Source organism: Pseudogymnoascus verrucosus, assembly GCF_001662655.1.
Source record: "Pseudogymnoascus verrucosus strain UAMH 10579 unplaced genomic scaffold scaffold_68, whole genome shotgun sequence".
Lineage (NCBI taxonomy): Eukaryota > Fungi > Ascomycota > Leotiomycetes > Thelebolales > Thelebolaceae > Pseudogymnoascus > Pseudogymnoascus verrucosus.
In genome coordinates, this window is record NW_017263719.1 from 117,316 (window position 1) to 137,350 (window position 20,035).

Consider the following 20,035-nt stretch of genomic DNA (forward strand, 5'->3'; position numbering starts at 1 on the left):
ACTTCGCATGCAGAAACTAGGAAAACGTAGATGCGGCTGTGTGCGAGGGGTGGAGTAACGAAAAAGGACAGGGGGGGCGACGAGGAGAGAGGAAGCTTATCTCTCTCCAATAAATCCACCTTGTCTCTCATTCGCTGTCTGCTCCACCAACCCACGCACAAAATAAGCATTTCTCGCACCCGGCGCCATCGATGCCCGCGTCGCTTCTAGAATGGGATGTTGTGTGTACTTGTGGGTGTGGGTGTAAGTTAGCCTTGTTGAGGGTGGTTTTGGGTGGGTGGGAGAGGTGGGAGAGGTAGAGTGTACTTGTGATTTCTGTGAAGGGGGGGCTGTTGGGCACTGTAGAGGGTCTGTAAGGCAGTGAAGAATCAATCTTCTCCTTCTTTTGCCAATTTGCGGGTGGATGGGAAGGAAAAGCTTGCTTGAGGGGGGATGGAGTCACATGTTTGGGCTGTATGTATGAAGGGGATGGAATCACATGTCTGACCTGTAGACTTGGCTGTTGATTACAGACGACTATGCAGAGAACTGTACTGTCTACTCCCCCATCGCCTGCATCACCATCGCAGAAGAACGTACCATCTACCCTACCACAATCCTGATCTTCTCCGATTCTTTCCCCTTCCCACAACCAAAGCAAGCAAACCACAGCACCCAAACATCCCTCCCGATCCTCCCCGTCCCTTCTTTCGCCACCAACACACCAAACACAACAACCCGACCCCTCCCGACCCTCTATCTCCCCCCCTGTCGCCTCCGTAACTCAATGCTGTCACCACAGATAAGAACCCTTCCCCCCTGGTCCCGTTATCCCCAATCCAGTATAGACGGGTGGTGCTAAAACAAGGTGGCGCGCCAAGAGGGGGTTAGTCTTATCGCTGGGTGATGATCCCTGCACGACTGACTGCCTGTCCCTGGGCGTGCATGTAAGACTTTCGTCAGACGGGAATTGGAAATACTGGAGAAATCGGAGATGCGAGATTGAGTTGTGGGATAGTTGATGGGGGTGATGAGGGATGCGTGACGAGAGGGTAATTTGGATAAGTACGGGGTGGAGGTAGGGTTTGTTTCTCCGTACATTACTCCGGGATTTCGGGGGTGATGATGAATGATAATCACGATTACTGTCTACGTGGGGGATACGAATTGAAATTCCAAAAAAGAAACACGAGTCCAAGTGCCTGCTTGCCTTCCTACCTGTCTACCTGCCTTCCTCTCTACCTGTCTACCTACCTACCTGCCTTCCAGCCTACGTACTTGCTTTTCCCTACCGCTAAAACGGACGCGGCTCGGGAGAATGAGTCGCGAACACGGACCAAGAGATAGGGAAATAAACGAGCGCCGCCCGCTGCTGAGCAGGATTTTTGCGCGCGCGCGCGCCGCGTGGGAGGCTGAGTGAGTGAGCTATGACGATGAGGGACGGGATGTGTGCACGTGAGTGATTACGGGGGTGTAGTGAGAACAGGTATCAGGTATGGGAATTTGGAGGGTGATGGGGGATGGAAACATGGGGGATGGGGGATGGGGGACCGGGGACCGGAGGGGATAGAAGAGGCCAGGCATACCTGCTCGAGTGCAAGAGCCTACCTTCCTAGATCTGGCACGCACACGTGCTCCTCCTATCTAAATCTGCCATCCCCTCCCATCTATCCCCTTATCACCTCCCTTTAATGGCCAGTGGGATTGTGTATATAAACCCCCTCCACGCACGCTGAGGGGACGCTTTCTTCCATCATCGAAACATCGTAACTGGTTTGCTAGGGTTCTTATGTGGTTGGTTCTGTGGGGTGGGCTGGGTTCTAGGGGAGAAAAGGGGGGGGGATGGATGTATGAGGGATGGGGGAAGGGGTGGATGTGATGTTGTTGGTAGGATGGTGGTGCTGTCACCGGTTTTGCTGTCACTGTTTTGCCGTTACCGTTTTGCTGTCGCCGTCGCCATCCTCTACTGCTGTCATTACCCTTCTCGCGCCTGGATTGAATACACCACGTTTTGGATGGAGGAGGTAGGTGTTCCGATCTTAGAGATGGATCCTCGAGTTGTTCTCGAGTATGGTTCTCATTGATTCGAAGAACGGGATTGAATCATGGTTTGTAGGTTATTGAAGGCCTTGGTATATAAGTTCGGTTTTGTTAAAAGTTCTATGGCCGTGGATTCCTGATGGACTGGGGATGAGGGGATGATATATTGACATCTCGCATCTTTATATTTTATTATAATATAACCCCCTCACCCCCGTTCTCCCGCAAAAGGGTAAGTAATACCATCATCCCACCTCCCACGTCCCCTCTACTTCTTCCCCCCCCCCCTACCACCCTCCCTCCTACAATAAATAACCCCTCTTACCCCTCCGACCGCCGCATATATAAACCCCCTCTACACACGCTTAGAAGAGACTTCTCCAACAATTACGAATCTTCCACAGATGAGTTGAAGGCGCCGTGGATGTTAGTGAATATGTGGCTGGTGAGTTGGTGATGGTGTGAGATGATTGGTGTTAATTCTTCATGTAGATGCGGTGTCTTGTCGTCGATTCGCTGCTGTCATCGCTTTCCTCTCACCGTTGCCCTCTCATACCGTCGTCGGGCCGCTTCTCACCTCAGCGAGCGGCAGATGTGCAGACGGGCGGAAATGATATGGGATGTTAGAGGGGTTAAGTGTTTAAATATTTCCTCATCTCCCCCGTGGTCATATTCATGCCTAGTGCTTCGATTTTTATATTCTGTCTGTGGTTCGTGGGTTTGGGGTGCTATTATATGTGTTTTGCGGCTATGGTTTTTGGACGAAGGGAAGGAGGGGTGAGGGATGATAGGAGATTATGGGGGGAAGCGGAAGGGCGGATGGGGATGGGGATGGGAATAGGGTTGTTTTATTTTATCTTTTTATATCGATTATAATGGTGATTATTAAATATCACGTTCCCCCAAAAAGGCTTCACACCATATCTGCGTCCACAAACACGCCCCTCTAACACCAACAAGAACCTACAAGAAAATGAATAAAGATGACCCTCCAAGTAATTGCCTGTTCCCCAGGAAAGTGACAGAAACGATAACTACCAAGCAGATTGAGTGGAGATCCGCAACCTTTCATTCACCCAATATCCAAATGACCCCCCCTTCCCCTCCCCCAAGTACAGCGTCTGCCATCGCACCCAGATTCCTGTCACCGCTGACAGCCCACCGTCACCCATCTCTTGTCGTCAGCTAAGTAAACCCAACAAACACAGCGAAGCGTTTATGGATTGGCACAGTAGGCGGGAGACAGGGACGCCAGGCGAATATCTACCTTCCTAGCACCGTTCTTTGAGTATTTTACAACAGCCTGTTTAAAAGGATGCTGTCTGTATACGTAACGTCTCCTTCTCTACTATTTGTATGAAGTTGTTTAGTGAGGTCTGTGTTGTAGCTCGTTTTGGAAGGAGGGGGGTTTGGGGGATTTTATGTTGGTTTTTTTTGTTGCTGTGTCAATTTCTTGGGGGCGAGGAGGGGAGGTTGTTATATTTTATATTTTTACTATAATTACTATTATAATACATTTCTCTTCACCCCTCACAAAGGCAAGTGAACACCGCTCAGCTTCCTTATCACTTCTCATCCTTTCTTTGCGATGTCCTTTCCTACCTTGATCGTGTATAAAACTCCCTCCAAGCACGCTCAGAAAATGCCTCTCCAACTTTCATCCAAATCGAGGCTTGGTGGAACAGGCGTGGCGGTTGCTGGGATGACAAGTTGCTGGTGGGCTGGCGTGCTGTGCACTGATGTGTGAGAGTTGTTGATTCTTTGCTGAAAGGTAATGCTGTTGTCGATACGCTGTTGTCACGGCTTTGTTCTCACTGTCACCGCTGATACCCTACCGTCACATCTTACTGTGGCCTCTCCATAAACACAATACGCGCAAGAGCACGGCACACGCATGGAAGGGAATGGTGGAATTATACGCTGCAGCTTCGTGATCGGAGAAAGCAAAGGGCCAAGAGCGTAACACCGTGTACCTTGTCATTTCCAATCTGTGGGCTATGGAGTAGAAGGGAGGAGGTGGGTTTATGGTCTTTATGTAGGTTTTTGCCGACGTGGGTTTTTTGCGGATGTGCGGAAGGAGGTGGGAAGATGGGGATAAGGGATGAGGGATGAGGAATGAGGAGATGAGGGGTGGGCGGAAGAGGAAGAGAATGAAGTTGTTTGTTTTCTGTTTTCTGTTTTCTGTTTAAATTTAATGACGATTATAAGATATTCCTCCCCCGTACCATGAGAACAACACAACCACCTCAACCCCCTCTGCAAATGATAAGTCCATCCCCTAACCTCCCTAACATTTCTCATGCCTCCCCGCTGTAATAATGTATATAAATCTTTCCTCCACAGCAGGGCCATGCTTTCCTTCACATCCAAATTGAACCATGGTAGAACTCGACTGTATGGTCGTTCCAGCCGGGAAGGCTGACACACTGTTGTGAGGCTGGTTTTATCACTGAGGTCCGTTAATCCCCTCGTTCGAATATGATACTGTTGTCCCCGTGATATCTGCTGTCAGTGCTTTGCTGTCACCACCAACCCCCCCTGTCGCTCCATCCTCCCACCACCACTTCCCCCACCGCCACCCTAACATCAAACCTCAAGGCAAGGGCCAAGCTTCCACCTCCCCGCCGATGAATCTGTGCGCTTCATTTGCACTCTCGTGGTTCCCTCGGAGTAGGCCAGTCGTGGAAAGCTGCCATTTTGTCCGCTGAAGGTTGAAGGGCCTCATTTCATTATTTGTGCACTCTTATAGTGTCCTGAATGTCGTGGAAAAAGGGGGAAGCGGTGGGGTGTTGGGGAGGGAGAGGCTGGAGAGAAGTTGGGGAGAAGTTGGGGAGAAGTCGAGGAGGAGTTGTGGAGAAGTTGGTAATAATGGGGTGCATGGGAATGCCGAAGTTTACAGGGCGGTGATTACAAGGTTTTTCTGAAGCCTGCTTCGTATTAAAGTCTCCTGTTCTGTTCATATCATTCGTCTCAGGAACGCAAAAGCTAATACGCATTCCCACGCCCCCAACACTTCTCACACACCCATCTAGTAAGACCGCGCCCCCCGCGATCCTAAGCAACTACTGTTAAAATCCGATCGCATAATCTTCAGTAAACCTTTCATTCGAACTCCATCCTGATGACTATAATAAACCCAAGTCAAGTGGTTGTGGGCTTTCCTGTACTTTACATCCTCGAACCTACTGGCTGGATAACTCACTGGAGTTTGTTAAACCCCCCTTGAACATGATGTTGTCATCACTGCCCTTGATGTCGCTGCTGAGTCCAGCTGAGCTGCTTCTTGTTGTCACCACCTAATGCCGCCACCGCCCGATCTCGCTGTCATCTCTCGGCTTGGTGTCTTCACACATGCTAGCTCTGAGTGGAGAGCGTGTCGTAACGAGTTGGGTTGGGTGTGTGAGGCGCAGGAGTTACACGTGGACCAGGCGTTCCACCTAGATTGAATTTAAATAGTTCGGATGCGTTGTTTTGGTAATAGTGGATGGGATGGGGAATTTTATATGCGTTGGTGATTGTTGGTGATGGTTGAAGGAGGGGAAGGATAGGGGGGATGGAGGATTTGAGGAGGCGGGGAAGATGGATGGGTTGGATGGGGATGCTGAAGTTGATGGAACAATGTCAACAGATGATTTCGCACCTTGCTTGGGGTCGGAGTGTATAAAAACTCCCTGTTCTGTTCTGTTCTGTTCTGTCCTGTTAGTTGGTTACGGCAACCAAGCAATTACTTCCTTGTCACAGACGGATAAATATATTTCATTTCCATAATAGTTATATAAAATACCTAATTTAACGATCGGCCTCCATCGACTGGCAACTCGATTCCTGTGATGAAAGCTGCCTCGTCACTCGCGAGAAAGGCTGCGGCATTTGCGATGTCTGCTGGGGTTGCGAACCTGCCAAGCGGAATTCCTGATAATATCTGCTTTCGATTTTCTGGGGTATCAGGCTTTCCAAGGAAGAGGGGAACCCTAGCACCAGTGTGTTAGTTACGAATATAGCTGCAACAAGAACGGAGAACAGGAGGGGAAAAGGGCTCAATGAAGCACTAAGACGTACATGGCTGTCTCTCCCGCAACTGGACAGATAGCATTGCAGCGGATATTATCCTTTGCCAATTCTGCTGCTAGCCCTTTGGTAGCCTGTAACCACAGTATCAGTACCCATTTGATAATGAGCGGCTAGAAATGGCACGGGAAGACATACTGCACTTGCTGCGCCTTTGCTGGCAGCATACCAGACGAGATTTGGACGAGGTCGCAGAGCGCTTATACTCGATATATTAACAAAAACACCGCCCTGGCCTTGCTTCTGCAAAAAGGGGCTAATGACCCTGGCACTCTGGTAGAGACCCTTGATATTCACACGGAATATTCGGTCAAACTCTTCTTCTGAGAGTTCGAGAGACGACAGTTGTGGAGTCAGCATGCAACTTTCCACTTCTGAGGCGGAGAGATACGTACGATTGCCTTATTCACAATACCGGCATTATTGACAACAACATCGAGTCTCCCGAATGAACTGATTGCAAGGTCAAGCGCCTTGCACCAATCGGCTTCAGAAGTCACGTCCCCCTGGAGAAAAACCGCGGACCCTTGCGGTTGAGCCGCTGCTACGCTTTCTCCATTCGCTGCGTTGATGTCGACGAGGACCACTTTTGCGCCCTCGGCGACGAACTTCTCAGTAATGCCTGCTCCGAATCCGAAGCCGGCTCCGGTGACAATGGCGACTTTACCCGAAAGCCTTTGAGACGACATCATGTGCTTCTGAATTTGTATCTGGCAGTTATTTGCTATTCGTTCCTTTACTTTGGGTTGTCAAAGAATGAGAAGTCAGGATCCGGGCAGCTGGCGGCATAAAGAAGGACGAACAGTTCCGGAGACGTCAGGATATTCTTAAGAGGGCTGTTAGTGTTGTTAGAGCGAAGGCCGTTGCCGACGTCCTCGTGTGATTGATGACCCGGCTAATAAGATTTAAACCTCTGCCGCGGAAGAAGTATGAGAACAATGGACCATTAGAACCATGAGGGATCGGTGTTCGGATAACCTTCCGCGGAAGCTAGGAACAAGAAGGTCGTACAGAAGACGCAAGAGACGGCACCAAGAGCTAAGGTTATCCCCGCATTCTGAATCCCCCGGATTCTGCGCTAGCCATTTCATTCGTGCTGTTGCTGTTCCTACGTAGTGACGGCGAATCTTCTTCTTGTAGTGTTGAAAGATAGGTTTTATATCGATGGCTGATGGATAAACCGGAGGGGATACGTGACAAGGCAAGTCGAGGACAGATTACTAGACAATAAACATAAAATATCAATTCGACATACGCTCAAGGAAACTATCTTATACCCAATCCCCTTCTGCAACCGCGAAAAAGAGAGGGCCCAAATGCAGGTATCCACCCAACGCCAGCTAAACAAAAAACAAAAAAGCAACCAATATCTTAACACATCCCATTCATCCTTCCTTCCACCCATCCGTCATCATCATCACATTTTTTCCTCCTCCCCATCACACTAAATCTCACTACCCATCGCCGAGCTAACCGGAATGCTAACTCTGCTTGAATTCCTCCCTCCCCTCATCCCAACACTCGATCCTGGCTCCCTCGGTCTCGCAACGAGCACCTGGGCCGGGCACACCACAATCTCCTCCTCTCCCACTCCCTCATCATCGCCCTGCTTCACCACGAGCGGGAACAGCACAACCTGCACCACCGCGCCCTCCTCCTCTCTCTCCTCGCCGCTCACCTGTGGCGCTCCTCTCGAACCGCCAGCGCTGATCTTCTCGCTCATCAGCGCAGCATTGAAGGCGACCTCACGCGCCAGGTCGCCGTTGGCGTCATACTCCGGCTGCAGCGGTGGGAGCATCATGTATTGAGCGCGCTGGGTGCGCATCTCAATGGACAGGTTTACAGCGACGCGCACGACGCGGCGGAGCTGCACCTGGATTTGTTCCTCCAAGTTGGAAGGCGGCGGGAGGATCGTGCTGAGGGTCTGGAAGATAGCCTGGACGACGGCCTCAGTATCCTGGTCGCGCTGTGCGGCGAACGCAGGGCGGCGCGCGAGCAGGGAAAGCGTCGTCGCGCGCCATTGGTGGACTGCGGCCGGTGGGCCGACTTCGAGGAGCATCTTCTCGAGCGACTTGAGCTTCTGGCGCTGCTCGCGGTCCATACCGAATAGGTAACGCGTGAAGATGTACTCCCATACCATGGTCATGGTCATGGACATGAAGATGTCGCGGCGGCGCACGCGGTCGGCCAGGTAGTCGTCGACATCGGAGCCGTCGAGCACGGCGTTGTCTAGCCGGTCGATGATCTTGTCGTTGCTGATCTCCGATGTCAAACGGCAGGCGCGCATGTCGCTGAACTTCGAGAAGCGCAGGATCCACTGCGATACGTGCTCGCAGAGTCTCTGGCAGGCGTCATCGAAGTAATCCTCGTTGCGCACAACAAGGAAGGAAGCATCCTCGGACTTGGAGGCTAGGATCTGGCGCTGCATCTCTTTGATCTGTTCGCGCGCCGACTCAAGCTCGTTGCGCAACTGGTTGAGCTCGCGGTCTTTGTCTTGTAGCTCTTCCTGAACCTTGCCTTGTATAATCACTGCCATGCCTTCGGATAGATTTCCATGCGCGTGTCGCTCTTCTTCGAGCTCCCTTGTTGTTTGCGCATGCTGGCTCTCAAGCTGGGTATAGCGATTATCATGCTGCTGTCCGATCGTGACATTTGCGCTCGTAAGACCCTCGTTGATCTCCTTTAGTCGATCAACCTCTTTATGGAACCAGTCGAGCGTACGCTTCAATGTATCGATTTCCGCGTCGCGGTCGGCGAGGTCGGAAGTCGCGCGCTGCGACTGATGAAGGTTGGATTCTGCTTGCTCCTTGGCTTCGGCCAACATGCGATTCTCTGCTGCTAATTGTTCGAGCCTTGCTTCGAGGTCGATGACTTGCATGCTCTGTCTGCGGCGCATACTGTGTGGTCGGGTGGGTGACCTTGGCGAACCAATGCGCCCTTCGCCGTAGCCATCCTGCAAATCATCAGTATTGATTTCGTAAATATTACTATCATCATATAAACTTACGTAGACGTCAGCCATGTCCTTCACTCGGACGCGGCCTTCGTTTGCGATGGGGTTGGTGATGTCGGAGGTGCTGGTGCTGGGCCCTGCAGGGCTGTGTTTAGCTTCCCGAGCTGCCTCGTCAAGGTTCGGCTGGCTCCGTTGGCTCAGAGACCTTAGATCCCCGCTAGTCTTGCGGTCGCTACGGCGGAGCGGAGGCGTGCCTGACGAAAATTTACTACTGGTCGCGCTCACTGGTCGACTTCGCACCTGATCTGGCGTATGAAGTCGATTAATATCTGGAGTTTTGCGTTCGCTCACGCTTCGTGGGGTTTCTATGCGATGCGGAGTTGTCATACGTTTGATCTCGCCAGACGATCTGCGAAGTTCGGGGCTATCAGCAGACGACCTGCGAATGTCGGGACTACCAGTGCGAGACAGCTTGTCGTAGCCTCTAGCAGCAGCCAGACCTGCACCTGCGGCTCCAAGCCCAATAGCAGGAGGTGGGAAACTCAAAGGCGTAAGCCGTGATTGTTCCTGAACCTTACGGGACTTTGGTCTGTGCAGATCCACGGTCTCATCTGTATCATTCACAGGCGGCCATGAGAGACGTGCGAGTGCGTCGTCAGACACAGCTGGTGCTGGGGTTCGTGGAGGAGACGACCTCCTCTCGGGAGTATGGCTACGGCTCCGTCCATCAAGGTGAACACCGCTATCTCTCGTATATTCGTGATCCGCAGCAAGCGATCGGGAGGTAGTTATTGGCGACTCGGCCACATAGGCGCTGTCGCGATTGAAGTCATCGATGCTCCTGTCTCCGAAAGGTATGTACTCCTGAGGTGGGCTGTCGGAAGACTTCCTGTAGTCGGTGCTATCCTCCTCGAGCACGACAGGTAGTCGGGATGGAGTGTGCCATTGAGGTTCACGACTCAGATAGTCAGATGTAACGTGCGACGGGCTGCCAATCTCTCTATCTACTGTGACATGCTTTGAAAATGATGGGTGGGAAAGCTCTTCTAAAGCTTCTGGATTTTCTTGCTGATGTATCGTGGCCATGTGCTCCTCGGGTTTCGAAGATTCGAAGTCTTGCAAGTCCCTTGGTGCTTCGACGACATCTGGGACATATGCAGCATCAATAGATCTGGATGCTTGCAGGTCGTGCGGTGCGTCGACTACCACTTGAGGAACCGTGGTATCTTCTGAATATTCTGGCGCATCGAGAGATCTGGGATCTTGCAAGTCTTCCTTTGGTACCTCAACAATGTCGTGGGCAGATTTGTCTTCTGAAGCCTCCACTGCATGTTTGATTACAGCGCCGACTCCAATAGCTCCAAGAGCTGCTGCTGCTCCAACCATGGCTTCGATTGTAGAGTTGTCTTCTGCTGTCTCTGGCACTTCAACCGATCTGACATCTTGAAAGTCTCGTGGCGCTTCAACTGCCTCATGGATCGGTGAATTGTCAAGATCCCTAGGCTTATCATGATGAGAGTCTAGTGTCGCTGCTTCAGACTCGAAAGTCTGTGGCTCTTCATCGTAAGTTTCGTAATTTGACTTCGGCGTTGCAGACGAGCTGCGGTTTTTCTTGCCCTTCTTTGACTTCTTACTGCCTGATCCAAATTCAGCCTGTAACTGCTTCGCGAGAGACAGCTGGTCCTCCTCGTAGCCAACCTCAAGGCCGCCGATAGCTCTTTGTTGGTCGCTCTCGAAGCTTTCGACTTCAATAGGTGTAGAAGGCGATGAAACTTCACTTCCACGAGACTTCTTCCCCTTCTTAGACTTCTTACTACCTGACGCGTACTCAGCTTGCAATTGCTTTGCGAGAGCTAGCTGGTCTTCCTCGTAGCCAACCTCAAGTCCGTCGAATGCTCTTGGCTGAGAAGCACTCTCAGTGCTCTCAATCTCAGGAGTCTCAACTTCGACGGGTGTAGATGGCATTGAGCCTTGGCTTCCGCGAGACTTCTTCCCCTTCTTAGACTTCTTGCTGCCTGATCCGAACTCAGCTTGCAGTTGTTTTGCGAGAGATAACTGGTCCTCCTCGTAGCCAACCTCAAGGCCGTCGATAGATCTTGGTTGCGGAGCGCTCTCGAAATACTCAGCCTCAGCAGCCTCTACTTCGACAGGTGTAGAGGGGACTGAGGGTTGGCTTCCGCCACGAGACTTTTTCTTGGACTTCTTAGATTTCGCCGCTCCTGATCCGAATTCTGCTTGTAATTGCCTTGCTAGAGCCAACTGATCTTCCTTGTAGCCGGCCTCAAATCCATCGACAGTCTTGGTCTGCGAAGTAGATTCATATTCGAAGTCTACAGGGGGAGTTGACACTTGGCTTTCGCGGGCCTTCTTCGCTTTCTTGTCTTTCTTCGAAGGCTTTAGTGCAAACGTCTCCTCCATAGGCTCCCCAAACTCTGCAGGCGCGGCTTGTTCGTCGTGGGGTGAAACGGCGGGCATGTCGATGGCCGCTGGTGCATCTCTCGTTAAGTCTTCCGATGGCTCAGGTGTGCCCTCAACTTCGAATGCCTTCTTACCCTTCTTCCCCTTCTTGTCTTTCTTCGAAGCCTTTGGCGCCCATTCTGGCTCGATTGGCGTTTCGGATTCGACAGGCGCATCGATGATTAGCGAGGCATCCTTCGTTAAATCTTCGGATAGCTCTGGTGTGTCCTCGACTTCGAATGCTTTCTTCCCCTTCTTCCCCTTCTTGTCCTTCTTTGAAGATTTTGGCGCCCATGTTGCTTCGATTTGCTCTTCGGATTCCGCAGGTGCAACGTCGACTGGAGGAGTGTCTTTCGTTGAATCATCAGCAGTCTCCGCAACCTCATCAGCCCAACTTAAGGCATGCTCCTCCTGTGCTTGCTTTGCCTTCTTCCCCTTCTTGTCTTTCTTTGATGGCTTGAGGGCGAATTCGGTTTCGGCCTGCTCTTCGGACTCTGCGGGTGCGTCGACAATTAGGGAGGCGTCCTTCGCTGGATCATCAGCAGCCTCCTCGACCTCATCAGCCCAACTTAAAGCCTGGCCTTCCTGTGCTTTCTTCCCCTTCTTCCCCTTCTTGTCTTTCTTTGATGACTTGAGGGCGAACTCCGGTTCGGCCTGCTCTTCAGATTCTGCTGGCGCAATTGGTTCGCTGTCAACCGCACTTACAGGTGCGTCGACGATTAGGGAAGCGTCTCTCGTTAAATCTTTAGACGGCTCAACTGTGTCCTCCACCGGAGTTGGGGCCTGGTCTTCGAATGCTTTCTTTGCCTTCTTCCCCTTCTTGTCTTTCTTCGATGGCTTGAGGGCGAATTCCGGTTCGGCCTGCTCTTCGGATTCTGCGGGCATAATCGGTTCGGTGTTGAGGGCACTTACAGGTGCATCCACAATTAGGGAAGCGTCTCTCGTTAAATCTTCAGACGGCTCAGCCGTGTCCTCGACCAGAGTTGAGACTTGGTCTTCGAATGCTTTCTTTCCCTTCTTACCCTTCTTGTCTTTCTTCGAAGGCTTGAGGGCCCATTCAGGTTCGGCCAGCTCTTCGGGCTCCACTGGCGCGATGGGTTCATCTTCAATAGTACTAATAGCAGGAGCATCGACGGTTGGTGGCGAATCTTCAGAGTGTTGAGCCTCTGGGAGGGTGGGCTGCTCGACGATAGTGTCTTCAGTTGGCGGCGAAGTTTGGCCTCCATGAGCCGCCTTCTTCCCCTTCTTGTCCTTCTTGGAGGGTTTCAGCGCCCATTCTGGTTCGATCTGTTCTTCGGGTTCTCCCAAAGGTGCCATTGGCTCATCGTCGAGAGCAGTGGTGGGTGTGTCAAGGACTGCGGGGGCGTCGTTTGTTGAAGCTTCAGATGGTTGTATTTCAGGAGCGCTGAGTGGCTCTACAGCAGTATCCTCAGTCGGAACACCGCGAGACCTCTTTCCCTTCTTGTCTTTCTTTGATGGCTTTAGCGCCCATGTTGGCTCGAATGGCTCTTCGGGTTCTGGAGCGGGAACGGTCTCATCGACGGTGGGCTCAATGGTAGGCTCAACGATGCTGGGCTCAACAATGGCGGGCTCAACGGTGGTGGGCTCAACGGCAGTGGGCTCATCATCGAGAGTGGCAAGAGAAGTTTCGATGGGAATATCTTTTGCCACATCTTCCAGGGGCTCTCCCTGTGGTTCCGGAGCAGTATCCTCTTGAAACAGGCCGCGGTTCTTCTTTGCCTTCTTCTTGTCTTTCTTTGACGGCTTCAGCGCCCATGTTGGCTCTTCGGATTCCGGAGCGGGGGTGGGCTCAACGGCGATGGGGTCAACGGCGATGGGCTCTTCAATTGTAGGCTCATCACTAAGAGCAGCAAGAGGAGTTTCGACGGAGATATCTTTTGCAACATCTTCTAAAGGCTCGCCCTGGGGCTCTGCAGCAGTGTCCTCTTCAAATAGACCTCCGCGGATTTTTTTCGCCTTCTTCTTGTCTTTCTTGGAGGGCTTCGGTGCCCATGTCGGCTCTAACATCTCCTCAGGTTCCGTGGCCGGGGTGGGCTCGATAGCGGCGGGCTCAACGGCTACGGGCTCTTCAATAGTAGGTTCATCACCGAGAGCTGCAACACCGAGGGCAGCAGCACCAAGAGCAGCGAGCGGGATCTCGACGGGGATGTCCTTTGCGACATCTTCTAAAGGCTCTGGTTGTTGCTCCGAAGCAGTGTCCTCCTCAAATAGACCTCCGCGGTTTTTCTTTGCCTTCTTCTTGTCTTTCTTAGACGGCTTTAGTGCCCATGTCGGCTCAGATGGCTCTTCGGGTTCAGCCGAGGGCGTCGGTTCATCAGCTGTGGGCTCGTCGCGAGATGCTTCATCGTCGAGAGCAGCAACGGGAATATCGATTTGGGCATCTTTTGCCATTTCCTCCAAGGGCTGCTCTTCCTGCTCTGGCGCAGTATCCTCGGCTTGACCTCCGCGACCCTTCTTAGCCTTCTTCTTGTCTTTCTTTGATGGCTTGAGTGCCCATGTTGGCTCAGCTATGTCTGATGGCTCTGCGGATTCCGGAGCGGCGGCAGGCTCAGCGGAGATGGACTCGTCGGGGATGGCCTCATCAAGAGTGGGCTCATCACCACGGGGAGCTGGAGTAGGAATGTCGATGGGGGCATCCTTAGCCAAGTCTTCCAAAGGTTGCTCTATAGCAGTATCCTCAAATTGACCTTGACCTCCACGAGACTTCTTAGCCTTCTTCTTGTCTTTCTTTGATGGCTTGAGGCCCCATGTTGGCTCAAATGGCTCCTCGGATTCTGCAACGGGGACAGGCTCATCAGCGGCTGGCTCATCAACGATTGGCTCCTCGCCGGTAGGCTTATCGGAGGTTGGCTCATCAGGAGTGATTTCGGCGTCGATAGTAGCAACAGGAATGTCGGAAGTTGTGGCATCTTCAACAACGTCTTCTTGAGGCTGTAGCGGCTGTTCCGTAATAGGTTCGGGGGTGTTTAATGTCTCTACAGTAGTATCCTCCTCAAGGAAACCTGCGCGGCCTTTCTTTGCTTTCTTCTTCTCTTTCTTCGACGGTTTCAATGCCCATGTTGGCTCCGATGGCTCTTCGGATTCTGCGGCGGGAGCGGGCTCATCGAAGGCTGCGGTAGTGATGTCCACGGGGGCTTCTCTGGCTATGTCTTCTAGTGGCGGCTGTTCCATGGCAGATTCTGGGGCGTCTAGTGGCTCTGCGGCAGTGTCCTCCTCGACTGGTTCGCTACGGCCCTTCTTCGCCTTCTTCTTGTCCTTCTTTGAAGGCTTTAGCGCCCAGGTTGGTTCCGATGGCTCTTCGGGTTCCATGGCTAGGGTAGGCTCATCAATTGGAATGACAATAGGAACTTCGGGAAGGACATCTTCAGCTGCGTCTTCAAAAGGCGGTTGCTCCGCAGCAGGTTCTGGAGCAGCAGATTCAGGAGAGTCCAATACCTCTGCAGCAGTATCCTCGACAAGATCACCGCGACTCTTCTTCGCCTTCTTCTTGTCCTTCTTCGATGGTTTTAGCGCCCACATAGGCTCTGCTGGCTCCTCGGATTCGGCAATGGGGGTATCTTCGATGGCCACAATAGGCATGTCGACGGGAGCCTCTTTAACTTCATCTTCTAAAGGCGATAGCTGCTGTTCTGCTACAGGATCATCTTCGACTGGAGCTCCGCGACCCTTCTTAGCCTTCTTCTTGTCTTTCTTCGATGGTTTTAGCGCCCACATAGGCTCTTCTGGCTCCTCGGATTCCGCAATGGTGGTATCATCAACAGCTGCAATAGGAATGTCGGTAGGGGCGTCTTTAGCTTTATCTTCGAAAGGCTGTAGCTCTTGCTCCGGAGCGGGGGTAGGCTCATCGTCAAAAGCAGGGGCAGGAATGTTGGCGGGAACATCTTCAGCTACGTCTTCTAAAGGCTGTAGCTGTCGTTCCGAAACAGGCTCGGGCTCGTTAGTGAGAGTAGTAGCGGGAACGTCAACGGGAACATCAGTTACGTCTTCGAAAGGCTGTGGCTGTTGTTCCGAAGCGGAGGAAGGCTCATCACCGAGATCAGTAACAGGAACGTCGAGGGAGATTTCTTTAGCCTCATCTTCCAAAGTTTGAAGCGGCTCTGTTTCCAGGGCGGATTCGGGAGAGTTAGATGGCTCAGTAGCAGTTTCCTCAACGGGACCTCCTCGACCCTTCTTGCCCTTCTTCTTGTCTTTCTTTGAAGGCTTCAAGGCCCATTCCGGCTCTGCGGCTATATCTTCAGCTGGCTGTTCGCTCTCGGCTTCAGGAAGAATAGTTTCAGCAGCATTGTCCTCGGCCGGGGTTTGATCCCCGCGACCCTTCTTGCCCTTCTTCTTGTCCTTCTTGGAAGGCTTCAAGGCCCATTCCGGCTCGGCGACGAGGTCTTCAGCAGGCTGTACTTCTTCGGCAGGCTGTACTGGTTGTTCGCTGTCCGCATCGGCAAGAGTAGTCTCTAGAATGACCTCATCGACCGGGGCTGAAGCTTGCTCTGCGACGAAATCTTCAATAGGAAGCACCTCTTCGGGTGATTGAATCTCTCCGGCAGGCTGAACCTCTTCAGTGGGTTGTACCGGCTGTTCGCTCTCGACCTCGCGAACAATAGTCTCTACAGTACTATCCTCCACTGGAGTTTGATCTCCGCGGCCTTTCTTGCCTTTCTTCTTATCCTTCTTCGAAGGCTTCAATGCCCATTCCGGCTCCGCGACGAAATCATCAACAGGAAGCACCTTTTCGACGGGCTGAACCTCTTCAGTAGGTTGTACCGATTGTTCGCTCTTGATCTCGCGAACAATAGGTTCTAGAGCATTGTCCTCGACTGGAGTTTGATCTCCGCGGTCCTTCTTGCTCTTTTTCTTCTTGTCCTTCTTTGAAGGCTTCAAGGCCCATTCCGGCTCGGCGACAACATCTTCAGCGGGCTGGACCTCTTCGGTAGTCTCCAGCGGTAGCTGGTTCTCGACCTCGGGAATAATAGCATCTACAGCATTATCCTCAGCCGGAGCTGAACCTTGATCGCTGAGACCCTTCTTTGCCTTCTTCTTATCCTTCTTTGAAGGCTTCAAGGCCCATGCCGGCTCGGCGACGAACTCTTCTGCGGGCTGTGCCGGTTCCTCGACAGCAGCTTCAGGGAGAATATACTCTACAGTAGTGTCTTCGACCGGAGGCGTGGCTTCGCCTCCGCGACTCTTCTTCCCCTTCTTCTTGTCCTTCTTTGATGGCTTCGCGGTCCATTCCGGCTCCACAGCAAAATCTTCGGCGGCCTGCGGCGGCTGTTCAATATCGGCCTCGGGAAGGGTAGTCTCTGCGAGAGTGTCGTCGGCTGGAGTTGAGACGGGATCTCCGCGGGATTTCTTTGCCTTCTTCTTGTCTTTCTTAGAAGGCTTCAATGCCCACTCCGGTTCAATCGGCTCCTCGGGCTCCTGAGGGATGATTGGCTCGTCCGAGATGCTTAGGTCTCGAGAAGCGCCTGGCCCTTCATCAAAGGTAGCAATAGCAGCGGCTGTAGCGGCTGCAGCCAGTGGCAGACCACGACTCAAATCTTCAGTCGGTTGGTGCGGTTGCTCGTCAAGCGACTTCTCGGCTGAGTCCGTCTCAGGAAGGGCGGCCGGCTCTGGGGTTTCCTCGGCGGGTGGAGTCTGATAACCTCCCTTCTTGGCATTCTTTACCTTCTTCGTGCCTTTCTTAGCCTTCTTTGATGGGGTAGAGCTCCATTGGTCGATGGGCTCAGCTTCTTCTTCCGCCGCGACATTGGGGACAACCTCAGCCGCGCGTGCTGTGCTGTCAAAATGGGCGTCTAAATCGTCGGCGACATGTTCCGAGGTTGGCATCACTTCGTCTTTAATGTCCGAAGTAGAAGTTGGAAGGTCTATAGGAACGTCCGCGGCATATATATCTCTAGCCACGTAGCTCTCGCCTTGTTCTTCTAGAAAACTGCGTTCCTGTACAGCCGCGCCATCTTGATCGCCCGTCTCGTCTTGAGTAGGATGCTCCAATATGATATCGTCGGTATTTGAGTGCTTGATCGGAGTTGTCTGTGGCGTTGGCTGGAAGAGATGAGAGCTGCGGTTGCATGTATCAGGTTCTACAGGAGTCGGCTGCGGTAAATCGTCTACCTCCCGAGATGTCTCATCCTGTTGGCTATCGCCGTGTTCTTGAACAATGGCATCGGAAACGTGAAGGTCTCCATCATCCATCGGTGTTGCTGGGCGGCTTTCGGGAAGCTCAGGAAACTCATGTGACTCCTCGAATAGATCCGGAGAATGGGGTCTTTCGATACCAGAGACCTCCTTGGCTTGATCCACCTCGGGCTCCAGTGAAATCTCCTTAGACACTACATCGTCATCCCTGGCATGCATCTTTTCAAGAGGGGCTTCTTCCACGGCTGATGCTGGCTCTTCCACGGATGAAGGCAGCTCCTCGACCCTCTCCAGAGAAGCCTCGCGACTCTCCGGCAGAGCCGGCAAATCAGCAACATCGTCTGATCTCGGTGAAACCACCGATGCTCTCGCAGAAGCAAGCGACGACCGGCGGCTATACACACCATAGTCAGGTTCTGTCGACCGCGGCCGCGTCGGCCTCTCCTCATCGGACAGTAGCGATTCTCGCCTCGCAGCATCGAGTAGGAGTAGTGGCTTGATCTCGCGCGAGTTGTCCCAGGAGGTAGGACGCGCCTTTGTTCGCGAAAATCCCGCTGGGTCCATGGCAGGACTCAGCGGCGACATGAGCGACGATGGGCGTCCGAGGCCTGGCGTGAGAGGAGATGCAAGTGGCGTGGGGCGCGTAAGACCCGGGGACGAGGGTGTTGAGCGATTTCCCAGCTTGAATGTTAGGGGGACTGCGCTGAGGCTTGCAGCTTTGCGGTTAGGCTTGCGCGACTCAGTTTTGCGCGGTGTGGCGGGGTTCTTGTCATGGGCGGCGAGGCTTCTGTCGATGGGAGCAAGATGTTCTGTGCCTGGCGGGGAGGGCGGTCGGCTGTCCGGAAGAGCAGGAAGGTCGGTAGAATGGTGCGGATCTGGGGTGCCAGGATCGCTTGGGGGTAGAGCGAGGAGGTCCATATACTCCGGGTCGATGGCTACACGGAATGGCCTCTCAACGATCTCCGGATCGACAAAGTCGTTCGGATACGGATCGCGATGAGCGTCCGCTGCAATGTTCTGTGGCTGAGACTCAGCAGAAAGGGATCGCGCTGCCGGATCGTCCTTGCTGTCAGCATCATCGGCTTTGTATTGTTGATGCAGAGCAGCGGCCACCGCTGCAGCACCGACAAGGCCGACACCCGCGCCAAGGGTGCCGGCATTAGCTAAAAAAGAATCCTGTTCAGAGGCCTCGTCGTCCGCTATGCCATTCTTCTGTTTCTTCTTTTTCTTTTTAGACTTCGTGGTGCTAGCCCACTCGTCCTCCTCCTCGTGCGCCTCGTGACCGTTCCCATTGGAAATGCCGTTAGAGCCTTCAATTGCAGAATGGCCATTGCCCAAGTCGTGAGCCTCATCAGGCTTGACAACCTTCTCGGTCTCGCCAACATCAGATTTGTTAGACGAACCTCCGAAGAATCCAAAGAAGCCACTACCCCTTGACTTCTTCTTCGACTCCGAGGTCACGGACCTAGTGTCATCCTCAACAGGCTCAGACACAACGCTTCGTGTTTGGGATCGGTCGCTATCCGTGTTGCCCCTTGACTTGTCCTTCTTCGATCCCTTCCTTGAAATGGACTCCTGGGCATCCTCGAAGACTTCACCTCCTCCCTTTGACTTCCTCTTTGACTTCTTAGGCGCATCCCATTCGTCCACTGGGGCAGCAGCGTCGTCGTCATGGCGTAAATCAAATGCATCGATAGGAACGGAAATCTTCGTCGCCGGTACCTCTTCATCATCGTCAGGGTACCCAGCGCTCTTCCGGGACTTCTTGGATTTCTTGCTCTTCTTCGAGGTCGAGAACTCGGCAAATTCTTCGGCTTCTTGCGGAGTTTGAGTACTGGGCACCTCAGTCTGCGCGAGCTCTAGCTCGCGGTCCCTCGCCAGGTTCTCTGCTTCCTTGTCGAGTCGCTTCTGCTCCTTCTTGCTCAACTTCTTCGTGAAGGCAAATTCGTCTGCCTCTTTATCATCCTCTCCCTGTGATTTCGAGGTTTCCGGCTCCTCAACAATGGCATGGAGACCTTCCCCTGCCTCCTCAAGCTCGATCTCACGGTCGCGTGCTTGCTTCGCCTGTTCCTTCTCCAGCTTCTTCTGTTCTTTCTTACTCAGTTTTTTAGTAAAGGCGAACTCCTCCTCCGCTTCTTTGAATTCGTCCTCTTGTGGCTCCTGATCCCAAGCCTCGGGTTCTTCTACCGCACGACTATTCGCAGCCTCGGCTTCCTCGAACTCCTTATCCTGGGCCAGTTTCGCGGCTTCCTTGTCCAAGCGCTTCTGTTCCTTCTTGCTCAGCTTCGGCGCAAACTCTTCCGCCTCCTTGAATTCGTCCTCTTGTTGCTCTTGGTCCCAAGCCTCAGGTTCTTCGACGGCACGACTATTCGCAGCCTCGGCTTCCTC

The 20,035-nt window shown here is 52.8% G+C and overlaps 2 protein-coding genes across 2 annotated transcripts in view; both read right to left on the bottom strand.

Annotated features, from left to right (window-relative positions):
* Positions 1 to 5,803: 5,803 nt before the first annotated feature.
* Positions 5,804 to 6,776, bottom strand: DHRS4 (Dehydrogenase reductase SDR member; the record flags this gene model as incomplete). Its single annotated transcript, XM_018279506.1, has 4 exons — positions 5,804 to 5,990; positions 6,079 to 6,161; positions 6,226 to 6,410; positions 6,479 to 6,776. 4 exons carry the CDS (start codon positions 6,774 to 6,776, stop codon positions 5,804 to 5,806), a joined length of 753 nt encoding a protein of 250 aa, XP_018125882.1.
* Positions 6,777 to 7,307: 531 nt separating this feature from the next.
* VE01_10100 (uncharacterized protein) overlaps positions 7,308 to 20,035 on the bottom strand; it is a gene marked incomplete at its 5' end in the record, with an annotated part of 17,473 nt that continues 4,745 nt past the window's right edge. The window contains 3 exons of the mRNA XM_059464128.1: positions 7,308 to 9,040; positions 9,095 to 12,151; positions 12,203 to 20,023. Of these exons, the coding sequence (XP_059319287.1) occupies positions 7,532 to 9,040; positions 9,095 to 12,151; positions 12,203 to 20,023 (12,387 nt within the window). The 3' untranslated portion in view covers positions 7,308 to 7,531. The remainder of the gene's footprint in view (positions 9,041 to 9,094; positions 12,152 to 12,202; positions 20,024 to 20,035) is intronic.